The sequence below is a fragment of the Triturus cristatus genome, chromosome 10, assembly GCF_964204655.1.
Source record: "Triturus cristatus chromosome 10, aTriCri1.1, whole genome shotgun sequence".
NCBI lineage: Eukaryota > Metazoa > Chordata > Amphibia > Caudata > Salamandridae > Triturus > Triturus cristatus.
In genome coordinates this window covers 570,714,994-570,731,414 of record NC_140593.1, presented here as the reverse complement: position 1 = coordinate 570,731,414, position 16,421 = coordinate 570,714,994, and the positions used below count along the sequence as shown (strand labels likewise).

Below are 16,421 nucleotides of genomic sequence, written 5' to 3'. Positions count from 1 at the left end.
CTTGTCACATTTATGGTGCATTCAAAGACAGAAGTAAATTGTTTCCTGTTACTCCGCGCCACGGCACTCTACGAGACACTACTCTGTAGCACTGCACTTTGCTACTAAATTATATGCCACTACTCTGCTCCATTCCACCACACTAATCTACTATGCACCACAGCACTCTTCTCCACTGCACTTTACACCACCCCAGTTTAGGCCACTCCAAACCACACCTTTGCACTATGCAATTGCACTATATGCCACTACTCTACCACTGCAACCTACTCTGTACCAATCCACTCTAATTGACTCTGAAACAATCTACTCCACTGCACTATACGCCACTCCACTCCATGCTGCGCCACTGCACTCTATACCACCCTACTCTAAACTACTGCACTCTACACCATTTTACTCAAAACCAAGGCACCCTATGCCACTGCACATGCCACCTACTTTGTACCACTGCAATTTCCGCCACTTTACTCTACAACATTCTACTTTATGCCACTCTACTTTGCACTATTGCACTCTACGCCATTGCTATCTATCCTGCACCACTATTTAATGCAAATGCACTCTACGCCAATCTATTCTGCACGACTGTCTAACTCATCTTCACTTTAGGCCACTCTGACACTCCACTATATGATGCTCAACTCCATTAACATTTGCTCCACTGACAGTATACTCCACACCACTCAACAGCAGTCTATGCCATTATATACACTATAACAGGTCCACTCTAACGCTCTACTAAACTGCCCTCTATGCCACTTTAGTCCACTCCATTCTATGACATACTGTTCCACATTATGCCACTCACCTCAATGACTCTACTCCGCTCCGTCCCCCTCTACAACTCTACTCCACTCTGTGCAACACCTTCAACGCCACTCCACGCCACTCCACACCACTGTCTAACACTCCTCTCCACGTCACAAGATAACAAGATTTAAAGGGCTGTTTACAGAAAGAGTTTTTGGAAGAATACAGTAAAACAAGGTTTGTGGAATGGGACAGTATGAAGCAAATAAAGCCACCAAATAGAAAGCCAGAAAATGTGAATTACATAGCACAAATCTAATCCTAAGCAATGTGCTGAATATTTTCTTAGGTGTGCTTTCTGCATGTCCACAAGATGTCTTTAGCAAACTAGACAGCTGTGCCGAGGGATGGCGTCCCCGGGGTCAAAAAAGACCCAGATAGGGAGGCAGCGCAGCTCCCACGTCCCCTGTGAAATAAATAGGGGCCTGGGGTTCCAAGGGCCGAATTAGGCTCGGGGGAGGGGGACATGCACCCCCCACCAAAAATGCACGTGGCCCTGGGGATGTGTCCCATGGACACATGAGGCTGGAGAAGTGAGGCCATGCAGCCCCTCTACCCTTTTTAAAAAAAGGGTTATAGGCCCGTGGGATGGGTTCCACAGGGCCGGAGAATGCTCAAAAAGAGGGTTGCATAGTCCTCCTCCCATTAAAATATTTTTTTTAAGGACCTAGGGGATGGGATCCCCTGGCCCTTTTGGGGGTTTGGGTATGGGCATGGGCCTTGCGGTTGCAACAGAGGCCATGAGGTCAACCGCACAGTGTGTGACAAAAGGCTGCCCACAGCGTGAGGCCAACTGCCTGCAGGGGTTGTTTGCCAACCCCCTTCTGTGCAATGTCAAAGACAGTGCGGGGTAGGTTGCCTTTGTGGGGTTTGCCAGGCGGATACTAGTATTGAAAAGTTAGTGAAGATTCGTGAAATGGCACCAAAGTTATTAGCAAAACCAAAAAACTATTTTACTATGAAAACTAGGTACTAACTACATACTGGCAACTCCCAGTAGGTTACTTTTATATAGAGCTTCATATAGAAAATAAAGGGGGGGGGGGTGGAATTAGATCTCAATCCCTCTCCAAGTGTTATCATCCTAAGCTTTATATTTACGACATATGAACAGGACATTAAATTGTCAAATTACATACGGATTTATTATTGGTTCCTTAAAGGTTCTTTACAGTAAACCTTAACCCGGTGTAAAACTAATCAATATACCTTCTTTAACACATACATGTGCCTAACACTCCGTTAATGCCTACAAGTCCATGCTTCACTACCAATCCATCTCTGCCTCCTTCCTTGCTCATTTAATTTCCTTGGGATATCACACTTGCAACTCACGTGAAGCAGTACTCCATTCATTCAGAATACCCTCAACCACTTGTCACAAAATGTGAGGCAACAAACACTCCACAGTACAGTACTCAATTTTGGCTCTCAAACTGTAAATTGTGGGCCTGTTGAATTATTTGCCATTACAGCTTGCCCTGTTTTAGGGTGATCAGTCAAAAATCTTACATACCCATCACCCGAATTTCAGCATCTTATGTTAAAGAAGCCTTTCATCAGAACAACATTTCTTAATTTTACATTTCAGCAAAAATGTTTCATTGTATTTAATTTATTTGTTTTCTCTCATGAGCACAGAATTCTGTTTTCCACTTCAGAGTTGTGTCATTGATAGCCAAGCTATGGTTTCACCACTGAGGGCAGATTCAGAAGAAATAAGACAACTATTAAAATGAGACGCTCCATGGAATGAGACTGATGCAGTTTGCTGAGGAGTTTCATAAATACACTAATGTTTTGAACAGGACTTTTCCTGAGAATATAATTGGCAGTGCATCAACTTTAACTCCATTTACATCAAACCTTTAGGTTTTGTATGTTTCGGCATGGCTGACATGTTTCAGAGTTCAAATATTTTAAGCAAGGCATTTGTTGCATATTTTACCTAATAAATGTGTAATACATATTCAAGAAACAGATAACCGGTAACAAATCACTTACTGGTTTTAAGGCATCAAGGACTTTGGACCGAAACAGTATTGCAGCACACAGCACTGCTATTAGCCAAAAAAGTAACATTATAGCAGATGATTGGACTCCTTTCATTCTTTCATACTGAATTAAAAATGTAGCGAGCAACTGCAAAGACAAAAGAAAACCAACAATAAATGCAACAAATCAATGTACATCCTTGCAATATCAAAAGAACACGTTATCAGAAACAGCAAATGCCAGATCATGAGTACTTATAGGCCAATCTGTCCCTTTCCCCACATTCACCAACCACAGACCCTACATAGTTTAATCATTACCATCTCTTTAAGTGTCATTGATACTGCATTTTACTGACCGTGCACAAAAAAGGACTGATCAGCAGTAGCACATGCTTCCTAAAAAAATTTGTGATGTATAACAGTTGGGCTGTGGTTGTATTTGTTTGTGAAACCAATAAAACAAAAATATGTTTATAAAAAAACATTTGTGATGTAAAGCTGTAATGTTTAAATCTAAAACATCTTCTACAATTATGCATTCACTGCTCAGAAATTAAACAGAAGCAGTAGGCTTCAGCTGCTATTCAAGTCTAGAAAACTGGATCAGTTAAGTATTAAACTATCAATATATTCTGCATCAATCCAAATATACAATTCAATAATGTCGAATGAACAATTATATTTTACTTCTTATAAAGTATAAAAGGAGGACATTATCCTAGTTTAATGGTTAAGGAAGGAAGAAGAAAGATCATGCAATTTAATATTCTCTACACTGTAACAGTCGAAATAACAAGCGTCTGGATTTGTATGTCTAACGATGTAGGGCAATTTTAATTCCATAAAGGCAGATTGATACAATCCTTAGGTCATTTTAAATTTCTCTATTCAGGTGTTTGCTAGAAAAAGTGTCTTACAAAACATTTTTAGAAAATAGATTGACTCCAAGTGAATATAAGCTGATTCAAAGTTAAAGATTTTAAACAGATACGTTTTTGGATGCGATTGGCAAGTGTGAGGCGTTTGTAAATGATCCGTTATAAACTGGATGTAAACGATTCAAAATGAAGAAGAAAAAGAAATGAGCACCATTAGGCATACTCTTATTGAATGTCTGCCCAGACTGTCTCGAATCCATTTAATGTTTTGACTAACATCTGCTGGTACGTTGTTGCAATTCATTCACTAATCCACCTTGACAAATATTTTCAGAGGTTACATTAAGTCTTAAACGTCGTCACAACTCTGCTGTGCCCCCTCTGTTGGTCCCTTGTTATACTGCTACCTCTTCTGAAAAAACACTTTATTCTTTGTAGCGATATTTAGATCTAGTTTAGAATTTCACTATTGTTTGTCCTAGATTGGCGGCAATTATTGAAGCAGGGGGAAAAAAACATTAAATAATGCTGGATCAACCAAAGGACAAAGGTAAAGGCTCCACCAACCTAAAGACAGAGCTCAATGTGTCAGGACTAAATGTGAAGAGCATCAAGACCTATTCTGCTCGATAAGCGCTATAAAGCGTGGGACGCCCGGGCCAAGAGCGGGCCGTCTGCGCCAGTCAGCGCTAGGAAGTGGCAGGTGGGGTCCCCACCCTTTGCTTTTGTTTTAAGGTGACTAAGTTGCATGCATTTTAAATTGTTATAAAGTGTATTTGGAGAGCCAGGTGGGTTTACCCGTTCCCTGTGATTGTGATCCACTGGACAATTGTCTTGATTGTGCATTTTCTAGTTATTGTGGAATATACATCTTTTTGAGACTTTCAGTGTCAAACTTAATATAAGTGTACTGCGAAAATTACAGTAAATATGGGCAATAGAAAAGCAGAAGAGCCCCCACAGGGCAGGGAGTAAATCAATCAAGGCTTCCAAACATACAGCAGAGAACTGTACCTTTCAAGAGACTGAAGTATTAATCAAGGAGTTAGAGACACTTCTTAACCAGAAAAATTATTTAGATTGATGTAAATGCGATACTCAATGTATTAACTAATGATCCAATGAGGGGGAGGTACTGGTTGGGAGAATACAGAAACTAGTGCACTTAAGAAATACTAGTAATAATGCAGACCCCTTACTGTTAACAGAAGTTTTTTGGGGAGGGATGGTCTAAGCTCTTTCCACAACCTTGGGGGGGGAGAAAGACAAACCTGCGATACAAGCCCTATAAGGGTGAATGAATTAGCTGGTGCTCCTTGTGATAATCTGAACACTACTCTAAATTGTGTACAAGGGATATTAGAAATAGCTCATAGTTGCGTAGTAACACCTTGTCCCTTGGTGTACATGGGGGTAAGGAATAGCATTGTAGGGTATCAATATGAATGTAATTGGCATAGCTAACAGATTTTAGAATCTAGACCAATATTTTGAAACCTGGCATTTAAAGAAGTGGGATGGTTTACATGAGCAGCTTAACAAAACTTAAAAAAGGGCATGAAGGAAGATACGGACACCCTTATTAGATTATCTATTAGATTAGAAATGGGCGGCATAGTCTCTCGATTATCCACCCAGACATAGTATCTGCAGAATGGCTCAGCAACCCTCCTGCCTGGTTTAATATCTTTTTTAAACACCTACTGTGTAGATGAGTTGTTATCATGAGATGCTCATACAACCCCTTCCCCAGGATGCAATATTCAATTCAGACTGAACCTCTGCTTTACTTCCTATTCAAAATGCAGATATCTCTCAAGGCTCACACTGGAGGATTACAGGGAGGCTTAGCTTTTCTGATGAAGTATTAACCTCAGTTGATTGACTCTATAAACTCTCTCCTTTACAGGAAAAATTGCCCGGATGGGTTTGTGAGAAGTACATTTTGGAACAGGGAATACAGGGAATAGCATCCTTCTCGGGATCCTCTAATGAGATCTAATCAACCTAGTTCAGTACTATGAAAGTGCAGGGTGGATATAAACATTCTAAGTGCCTCTGTGACCTAGTCTGTTCCTAAATAAACCCAATTCTTGCCAAGGAATGTAGCAGGGCTCTGTAGTAAATGGTAGACGCAGCTGGAGCCGATTTGACTGAGTCTTGCCAGTTTTGTCTTTCAAAAGGTGACTGAGCCAATACATAGAGCAGGATTTAGAACATTCTATATGGAGGCCCGCCTTTCAAACATGGGCCGTGCATCAAGGGAACTTATTTGGGTTAAGATCTCGCTCAATCATCCTACTAATAAATTGTGTATTAATTTTGCAGACATTCTGGGGTTTTACATCAGGATAAGGAATTGATACTCCATAAACCTATGTAACATTTGCAATAGATCTACGACCAGGAACAAAGTCTCCTATTCTTTTAATTTTGGAGGAACATCTGTCACCTCCACGAGATCTATATTATCTTGGCCCATTTTCTATGGTAGAGCAAAATTGCAAAACAACCTATCAGAGTAAACATTGCTCTCATGTGGATAAGAATATTTCTTTGTTTTATAAATAACATATGCCTTCATCGGCTAAGGGAAACCATGACAGTGGCTAGGGGTCCAACGAGCAATGTGCAAGCAGGGTGTCTAACAATCATAGAAGCGTCCTTGTTTCAGTGGGAAGCATTCCTGGTTAGAAGTCACTACAAAGTTGTCAGCACAGAGCAGATATCATTCCCACTACACACCAGGGCCTCCCAAAGGAAAGCAGAACCCTATCAACCCCTACCATCAACCCCTCCATTCACCTCCCTTAGCGGACAGGGGAGTCGCCATATTTTTTCCGTTTCACTTTCCTTTTAATCCGCTCTTTATTGTTCAACACTTTTTAAATAGAGAATTAAAAAACAGGAGGAGAGAGGAAAGGAGGGTGGGGGAGGGAGGGCAAGTCCCGGGTGATCACAGCATAAGGGGAAAGACAGAACCAAGAGGGGGGAAAGCATCGCAAAATGACAAGCATAAGCAAAGCACAATGATGCTGAAACTCATCATAACCACTTGTTACCCTTCCCCCTCAAGTTTGTTATCAGATGACGAGAGACTGCCTATACAAGCTTGTTGTAGGGTAGTAGGAACAGTAGTGGTTGGGTTCACACTTGCCCTATCCCTCTAAACGCAAATCTTCAAGGGTAACCAAGTACATTCGAGCTTCAACATCTTGTCTGTAAGCACTGCAGTCATTGTTCCATGGCGTAAAATATATATTTGTGTGTGTGTGCTCCATACCTTAGTATGCCACAAAATCAGACCTGGCGAGAGGGGATTTTTCCAGGTGTGGACTATAGTTAGCCTTACTGCCAGGAGGAAAAAGGTGAACAACTTGCCGGAAGAGTTTAGTATGGCTAGACAAAATCTTCTCTTGCTTCACCAAATAAAAACACGAAGGGATCCATTGGTATGGTCACTGAGCAAATCTGAGAGATCAACAAGAGCACCTCGGACCAGAAGCGCTTAACGTGTGAGCATTCCCACCAAATACGTAAATAGGTGCCCTTAGTCACAACCCCTCCAGCAGTGATCAGGAGTTTCTACCATGACATGTAATATAACCGGGGTGAAGTACCATCTTGTAAGGAGTTTGTAAGAAATGCCCTTATGTTGTAAGCAAATGGAGGTCTCGGACACACACCCACCCATAGCCGCGATCAGGTGTCATCAGCAAAAGTGATAGCCAAGTCCTGTTCCCATTATGACTAGTAAGGATGTCGCCGTGGCTGGTAAAAGGGGAAAAAGCTGAGTAGAAGCAGTTAATAACCCTTCTTAGTGAACACTTGCGCAAAGAGCTGTTCCAGGGATGTTTTAGCTCTACTGTATATCTTTTACTGCGCATGCTTTGGCCCACTGTAGTAGTTGGTTGAGGCTGAACTCTTCTTCGGATGTCAGGTGAAAGCATTGCCTACAGGTCTGCCGATCCAAGGTGGTTCCATCTTGGTAGAGATTCTCCAACAATGGAGGCACTCCCCCTCCCTGTCTGTAACTAGTGTCAAGCATGTCTGGCACAAATTCTGAATTGTACACAATGGGTGAAAGTGGGGAAGGGTAGGTAGTTGGTGCATGGCTACAGTGAATTCTCTCCCAGTCCTCAAAAGGGTCGCAGTAGCATACAGTGGTATGCAAGTGTGACCACCCCCCACCTCAGACTACCTTACACAACCTTACGGCTCACTTCAACGTCACCTTTCACTACAGTTGGCACGGTTGTGAGGACCCATTTCATGGTAATGTCATGAGTGATACATGTAACTAGTATGTTAATATAAATACATTTTAGATCTTAAACATATATGCAAACCACGATACTCACATTGCTGCATTAAACATTTAAAATCCACTTGACTCAGTGAACCCTATGTCACTATGTCTCTTATTTGAAGGACAGAACCATAATTCACATCAGCCACTTCAGCAATGACATGCCATTAATTAAAATATTTTTTAAGGTGCAAGAGTTCTTTAGTATTTACCACTACCCCGGCACCAGGTGGAGTTGAATCAGAAACAAATGAACTAGTTCATTCACTATACTTGATGGGGACTGGCAGACACCTGTTCGTTGGTCTTAATCGGGGTATCCGATCTCCCCAACCTTCACCTCTTACCAGTACGAGAGATCTCAATAGAACACTCCTAGACAAAGAGTGGAAGACTATATTAGAATACCCCAAGCGAGTATCCCGCAACTCACAGCTTAAATGTATACAATAACACAGTGGGTGTACCTCGCACCGCATAGGATACGCTCCATTTTCCCCAACACCACAGCGGCCTGTCCCGGGTGCCCCGAGCAAGATACAGATTTAATTCATATTCTCTGTGCCTAGCCTGCCCCACCCTACTGCAATATTGGAGTCCGGTCATGATGGCCCTGAGGGGGGTAGTAGGGGCCACATCATGACACATGGCTGAAAGTTGCCTTCTAGGTCTCTACCCACGGAGAAAGGGTCACGGGGTGTCCAGGCCAGATTTGACGAGATGGCGCTTATTTTGGCTAAACATAGCATCACCAGGAGGTGGAAAATGATTCCCCATCTAGGGCGCTGGCATGGAAAGAAGTAGAGCACTGGGGACTAGCACAGAGTGGTTCTCTTTGCAGAGTGGAGTGCCATCGCCTAAAGAAAAGACCTTCTCAGTCCTTCAATGCTTCAGACACTTTCAATACCCTGTGACACATCACTATTAAATCCTCGCTGCTCTAGGCCATGTTGGATAAGACTTGGCCTGTTCTCGTTTTCCTGCCCACCTTGCCCCCCCTCACCCTAAAATCTACTATTCAGGTTACTTACCTGATGGATTACAGCAACATCTTCCCGATGTCCATCATCCCAGGAATTCGAACAGATTGGAAACTATGCAACCCCAAGGCTCCCCCCCCTCCCCAACCTTCCCCCCCCCCCCCGACACCCCACCTTCCCCCCTCCCCTCCCACCTTCCCCCCCCCCCTCTCCCACCTTCCCTACCTTCCCCTCTCCCATCTTCCCTACCTTCCCCCTCCCACCCTTTCCTCCCCCCCCCCCCCCCTGTATAAACCTGCATAAACAGTAAAAAGTAAGTCTCGCCATACCTGAAAAAAGTGGCAAACCTCAAACAGTTAAGACAACAAACTAAAGAAACCTTAACAGATGCCAAGCGGATCAAAGAAAGGAACCAATGGGAAGCAGGCCCACCACAAACAGTGACAAATTGCTATCCACAGGAAAGAACACACAACACAAAGGCATTATAAGCAGGATAAACTTGCCTAAAAGGGCCAAGAGTAGTGCCCAACACCCCACTCTCAGGACAAAGGGTAATGGCATTTAAAAGAAAGAAACCAAGAACGAATATCCCAACCTATCATGTCCCAGCAGCACATCTGCTTTGGTCAGAGCAACTGACCAAACTGAAGGTCCTGCACATTACATAGCAAATAGAGGTTACCTGCCCCTAAATTGCAAGGAATTAACAAACAAGGACAAGAAACCGAACCCAGAAAAGGGTGCTGCAAATGTACATGCAGGCTTGGTAGCAAGTTTCAGCACCACACTGAACTGCAACAATCTGTAGCAGCTATTTAGTAAAACTGTCAGGCTCCATAGACCAGATGGCAAAAAGAGGTTCAGAAGGTGGGGTTTGGGATAGAACAACAAGCAGCACACTACAAGCTGAACAGGCACGGTTGTAGTGCATTCCACAAGCTACAGCCAAACAAAACATTCAGAAGGATAAACCAGTAAGTACAAGGGAAACAATAAAATTAACATCTCCAAATTTAAATAGGAATCATCCGGCGACTCACAGACTTCAACAACCAAAAATGCCAGGATGGAAGAATAGAAGCCCTAAACTGGAAAAGGGAGCACAGAGGTCCTCCCTTATGAATGCCTTAGTAATCAAACATGGGTACAATAAAAAATGCAGAATTCCACAACCTGGAACGGGAACAAGCTGAGGAAAACTAGTCCATAGCTCTAACAATCCAAGTAAGCTCCATCTACGACAGGAACTTCATGGTCTTGCAGAACTTGAGGGACACTTTTGAAGAAAATAGTGGTCAACACATCCCATGGGAATGCAGGAACATGAAATCAGCACAAATGAGAAGGAAAGCAACAAGGGATGACCTTCCAAAGCCAGTACAGGGCCTCAATTTACATCAATGCTCAACAGGTATGCAGCACTTAAACATCTGGACCCTCAAACAATCAGCATCTGGCCCGTAAACGGTTTGTCACTTATTTCTATAAAAGGCTAGCCAGCTAGACAGGGAAGGAACAAGCCTTCGTCTGGCTCCAGGTTTTAATTGGTCCCTGCTCCAAACAGCTGTCAGTTCAAAGGGTAAATTTAGCAACCTATTGTGAGCAGCCCTTAGGACACCAGAGGGTTCAAACTTAGTACTACATTTAAGAGCTACAGAAGAGGCTATATACTTGGCCATAGAGTCCACTGTGCCAACGCAAACCCAAGAAGGAATTTAGCAGCTACAAAATCAAATCGCTTCAGCAGAGTAGCCACTCACATTATCAGGAAGACGCAGGACTACCAACTGCACCATCTCCCAAACAGCATGCGAGGATCAGGCAAGAAGGCATTTTTCATTACAAAAGGAGTCATACCTCCCTAGGTGAAAACGTTGTTCTTGAACATCGCAATCCACTTCCATTTGTTGTGCGTCACAGCAGATGAAGAGGGAAGACTTGCATCAATTCTGAGTTAAGGAGGTGTTACACAGGGTTAGAGGAGATAGTCAAGGTCAAAGGGGTGCAAGGCAGTAACACTGCGTGACATAACGACAGCTGACCAGATTTGCTCATTAAGGCGGAGCAAGGGCTCTGAGAAGAAAGTATCACTGGAGAATGGGTGTCAAGACAGTAGTTTAACCTCAGTCATGGGTAGTGAAAACTACAAATGTTGAGCAGCTTTACAGAGCCTCTCATTAAAGAGCAAATCTCTTACCATGGTAAGGTTTGGGATCCATGTAAATTTAAACCACATACATATCCATTAGCCGCATAGAAGGAATGACCAACATCCGCTGTAACTCTGGGGAAGAGGTGGCATTGAGATCTCAGTCAAAGGACGACCCGAGTAGACTACCTGTCTCAAGGTCAAAAACAATGCTGGACTGGCGGAGCCTCTGGTATGGCGAAGAGCTGATGGAGGGTGACCTACAGAATTTAGAGTCTCTTAAATTACTTTGGGAGCTTGATCCTGGCAGACAGTGCCCTTTTCACACTATGCTGCCATCGCAGGGCACACCTGATGACAACCTAAGCCTAAATTGCTGCCTAGCTGCCGCCTGCAAAAGATTGATCTAGTTTTATAATAAAATTTGGCAACAGTTTCAGAGTCATATTTGAAAACTATAGGGTAAAGGATCTTGGTTTCAATCATTGTTAATACTTGTACCATTCAAATTAGGTGTCTATAAAAACATGATTAAAAAAAAAAAGAAAAAGAAAAAAAAAAGAAAAAAAAAAAACTTTCAGCCTCCTAACATCAAAGCCTCCCCACTTTTCCGCTCCTAAAGTTAAAGGCAGGGCCTTTTTTCTCCCACAGACCTTCAGATTTTGAATCTCTCAATGGCCACCAAATGCACTTTTATATTTACACATTACTTTGTCACTCCATCCCTTTTAGCTCGGTTGAGAAATTTAGGTTTCAAAGTGCTAGTCTTCTGCACTGGAATCCGTGCACAGCAAATAGCCAAACCAGGATTTAGGAAGACCGTTCCAATTCTAAAAAGGTATGCCGCCTCAATTTCCCATTGAATTTGCAAACGATTTGATACTGTGGGATTTTAGCACAAGCCTCTAAATAACGCTGCCAAAAAGTATATGTAAATATGGACTCTGGAGCACAACGAAGGTTGACATACCTACATATTCACTGAAATGCCTCAATGTTAAGACACAAACGGGTATACAGTTTTCCAACTGATGAGGTCTTCCTCAGTTGAAAAATTACAGTAGGAAAAAAGTAAAGGGATTTCAGAACTTACTTATTGAGCACTCCTCATTTGGAAACACATGAATTCCATCTCTGTTGGAAAACCTAGCTAAGATTGAATGGTTTTAAAGAACAAGTTACTTACCTTCGGTAACGATGTATCTGTAAGAAACATTAGTTTGTTAGATTCCTCACCTTAGAATATCCCCAGGCATCAGACTGGATCCGGAAGATTTTTGTAGCAATACCCCTTGCGCGTTGCTAGGCGTCGTCTGCGGCTCCGCGTCCGTCGTCGTGCGCCGGGATGACTGAGTACTTAGACGCCGCCCTCGCGCGCTGACGTCAGTTCTTGTACATAGCCTAATGTTTCTTACAGATACATCGTTACCGAAGGTAAGTAACTTGTTTATCTGAAAGAAACACGTTAGTTAGATTCCTCACCTTAGAATAGATACCCAAGCAATACCATCCCCGGTGGTGGGTCTGCGAACCAAGATCACACCAGAAAGTCCTGGAGGACAGAACGGCCAAAGAAGCCATCCCTCCGGACTTGGCTGTCAAGGCAATAATGCCTGGCAAACGTGTGTAGCGAAGCCCACGTCGCCGCCTGACAGATGTCCTGCAAAGGGACACCCCGTCCCAAAGCAGTAGTAGCCGCAGTGGCCCGAGTAGAATGGGCGCGCAGCCCAGCAGGAGGGTCCTTTTTTGCCAAAGAGTAACAAATTTTGATGCACAAAACGACCCACCGAGAGATGGTCCGTTTGTGCACAGCTTTCCCCTTCTTAGCACCCACGTATCCAACGAAAAGTTGGTCGTCCACCCGGAACTGCTTTGTGCGGTCCAAATAAAAGGAGAGCGCACGTTTTGGGTCCAGACGATGGAGCCTCTCTTCCTCTTTGGAAGGATGCGGAAAGAAGGTGGGCAAGGTGACAGACTGCCCAAGATGAAATGGAGTCACCACTTTCGGAAGAAAGGAGGGACGAGGCCGAAGGACAACCTTGTCCGGATGGACAGAAAAGGAGGCTTTGAAGATAAAGCCTGGAGCTCACTCACCCGTCTAGCCAAGGTGACGGCTACCAGAAAAGCAGTCTTAAGAGTCAGAAGACGAAGGGGACAATTGTGAAGAGGCTCGAAGGGAGCGCACATCAGGAATGTCAAGACAAGATTCAAGTCCCACTGAGGCATTACAAACGGAACAGGAGGGAACGTGCGAGTAATGCCCTTTAGAAAGCGTGTAACTACAGGGGACTTGAAAAGAGAAGGCTGATCAGGAAGCCGCAAGAAGGCAGAGATGGCAGCAAGATAACCTTTCAGGGTGCCCAGAGCAGAGCCCTGCCGGGCCAAAGAAAGAAGAAAGAGGAGAACCTCAGAAAGAGGGGCGGAAAGGGGATCCACAGCCTTTGCTGTGCACCATGCCACAAATTTGTTTCACCGGCAGGCGTATACCGTCTTTGTGGAGGGACGCCTGGCTGCCAGAATGATATCACAGACTTCAGGAGGCAAGTCAAATGGCATCAACTGCCGCCGCTCAATCTCCACGCATGGAGGTGGAGGCTGGACAGGTTCGGGTGGAGGACCGTCCCATGCTGCTGCGACAGAAGATCCTCCCGAAGGGGCAGACGTATCGGAGGATCGGTCAACATACTGAGTAGCTCGGGATACCAGTACCTTCGTGCCCAGTCCGGAGCCACCAAGATGACTTGGGCCCGGTCGCGCCTGATCTTCTTCAGCACTCTGGGCAGAAGTGGTATAGGCGGAAAGGCGTACAACAGACCGCAACTCCACTCGTGACGAAAAGCGTCGCCGAGCGAGTGCCGCCTTGGAAATTCCAACGCGCAGAACTGCTGACATTGCGCGTTCTCTTCGGTGGCGAATAGATCTAACCAAGGCTCTCCCCACTGCTGAAAGAGACCTTGCGCCACTTCGGAGTTCAGATGCCATTCGTGATCCATCATGCACCGGCGGCTGAGTTCGTCTGCTCTGGCGTTCAGAGAGCCCGCCAGATGTTGAACCACTAGGGTGACGCCCTGGTGTTCCAGCCACGTCCAGAGGCGCAGAGCCTCCTGACAAAGGGTCCACGACCCCACCCCGCCCTGTTTGTTGCAATACCACATGGCGGTGGTGTTGTCCGTGAACACCTGCACGACACTGCCCCTGACAGAGGGAAGGAAGGCTTTCAGTGCAAGCCGGATCGCTCTCAACTCCAACAGGTTGATGTGGAGACGAGACTCCGCCGGAGACCAGAGGCCTCTGATCTCCGCCTCTCCCATATGGCCACCCCATCCCAGGAGGGACGCATCCGTCACTACGACATGCTCCGGTTGGGGAAGGGAGAGGCTTCTGCCCATGACCCAATCGCGGTCCGTGAGCCACCACTGCAACTGCTGTGCAGTGCCCTCCGAGATCAAGACATGGTCGGACAGGTTGCCGTGATGCTGGGCCCACTGAAACTTCAGGTCCCACTGCAGAGCCCGCATGCGCCGCCTGGCGTGATGCACTAGTAGGATGCAGGAGGCCATCAGCCCCAGAAGCCGCAACACTAGCCTGACCGAAACCCAGGATAGAGGCCGAAAGATGGGAATCAGGGCCTGAATATCCCGGACCCGCTGTTCCTGTGGATAGACCCGGAACTGCGCCGAATCGAGAACCGCTCCGATGAAAAGGAGCTTCTGAGAGGGACTCAGGTGTGACTTCAGCACGTTGATGGAAAACCCCAGCAAATGCAGGAGATCCGCCGTAGTCTGGAGGTGGGAGACGACTGCCTGGGGCGAGCCCGCCTTCAGCAACCAGTCGTCGAGATAGGGGAAGACTGGAACCCCTGATCTGCGCAGATGAGCTGCGACCACCGCCATCACTTTCGTGAACACCCGAGGGGCACTGGTGAGACCGAAGGGGAGCACGGTAAACTGAAAGTGCTCTGGGCCCACCGTGAACCGCAGGAAACGCCGGTGGGCCGGCAGGACGGGGATGTGGAAATATGCGTCCTGCAAGTCCAACGCTACCATCCAGTCTCCGGGGTCTAGGGCAGCTAGAACCTGAGCCAAGGTCAACATCTTGAACCTTTCCTTCCGGAGGAAGGCATTGACGTTCCGGAGGTCCAAGATAGGGCGTAGGCCCCCTTTGCCCTTCTTGGGAACCAGAAAGTAGTGGGAATAACAACCACGACCTACTTCTGGACTCGGAACGCGCTCGACGGCCCCCTTGGCCAAGAGGGCGGAAACTTCCTCGTGGAGAAGATTCAAATGATCCCCCGAGATACGGTGGTGCTGCGGTGGCATGGCTGGAGGGGTCGTCTCGAAGGGGAGGGAGTAGCCCCTTCGGACGATTTGCAGCACCCACCTGTCCGATGTGATGGACCGCCAGTGGAGCAGGTGATGGCGAACTGCCTCCCACTGGCATGGAATGGGCCTGAAAGCTCGGACTAGGAAGGTTTCGAGGCGGATGCTGCCGGGGTGGATGTGGACTGACCTAGTCGTCCTCCAGAACCGCCTCGGCGGAAACCACGTCCGCGACCGCGCGCAGGTTGATTCTGCGGCTGGTGGCTAGGCGTACGTGAGGAGGCACCCCTTCCTTGGCCACGAAAGGGGCGAAAGGTGGAAGTGTGCGACCGCGGGGCCGAGAGGCCCAAGGACTTGGCCGTGGCCCGGGAGTCCTTAAAGCGATTCAGCGCACTGTCCGCTTTCTCGCCAAAAAGGCGAGTGCCATCAAAGGGCATGTCCATGAGAGAGCTCTGGACATCACCCGAAAATGACGTGGACCGCAGCCAGGCGTGACGTCCAAGTGCCACTGAGGTAGAAATCGCCCTGCCCAGCGAGTCCGTGGTGTCAAGCCCACATCTTATAGCATGTCGCGCGGCATCCCTCCCATCGGCCAGAGCCTGGGTAAGTCGTGTCCGGACCTCCTCCGGACACAGGGGCAGCGCGTCCTCCACCGCATCCCACAGAGAGTGGGAATAACGGTCCAAGAGACAAGCGGTGTTCAAAGACCGCAGGCCCAAACTAAGGGAAGAGAACAGCTTCTTGCCAAACTGCTCTAGTCTCTTGGCATCCCGGTCCGGCGGGGCGGTCGGGAAAGAGGATTGGGAGGTGGAGGCCTGGATAACCAGGCTCTCAGGGTAGGGTGTTGGGACAGAAAACTGGGGTCGCCCGGAGCAGGGCAGTGGCGCCTGGCGACGTTCCTGTCCACAGGAGGAACTGTGGAGGGCTTGGACCAGGTGCCCTGTAGAACGTCAGTGAGGGCCTCATTGAATGG

At 46.4% G+C, this 16,421-nt stretch overlaps 1 protein-coding gene across 3 annotated transcripts in view; it reads right to left on the bottom strand.

The window, feature by feature from the left end:
- Window positions 1–16,421, bottom strand: part of ABCC1 (ATP binding cassette subfamily C member 1 (ABCC1 blood group)) — a 1,390,768-nt gene that overhangs the window by 1,208,453 nt on the left and 165,894 nt on the right. For all 3 annotated transcript variants that reach the window (XM_085632083.1, XM_085632084.1, XM_085632085.1), the window contains exon 4: window positions 2,818–2,955. In XM_085632083.1, coding sequence (XP_085488209.1) covers window positions 2,818–2,955 — 138 coding nt within the window. The remainder of the gene's footprint in view (window positions 1–2,817; window positions 2,956–16,421) is intronic.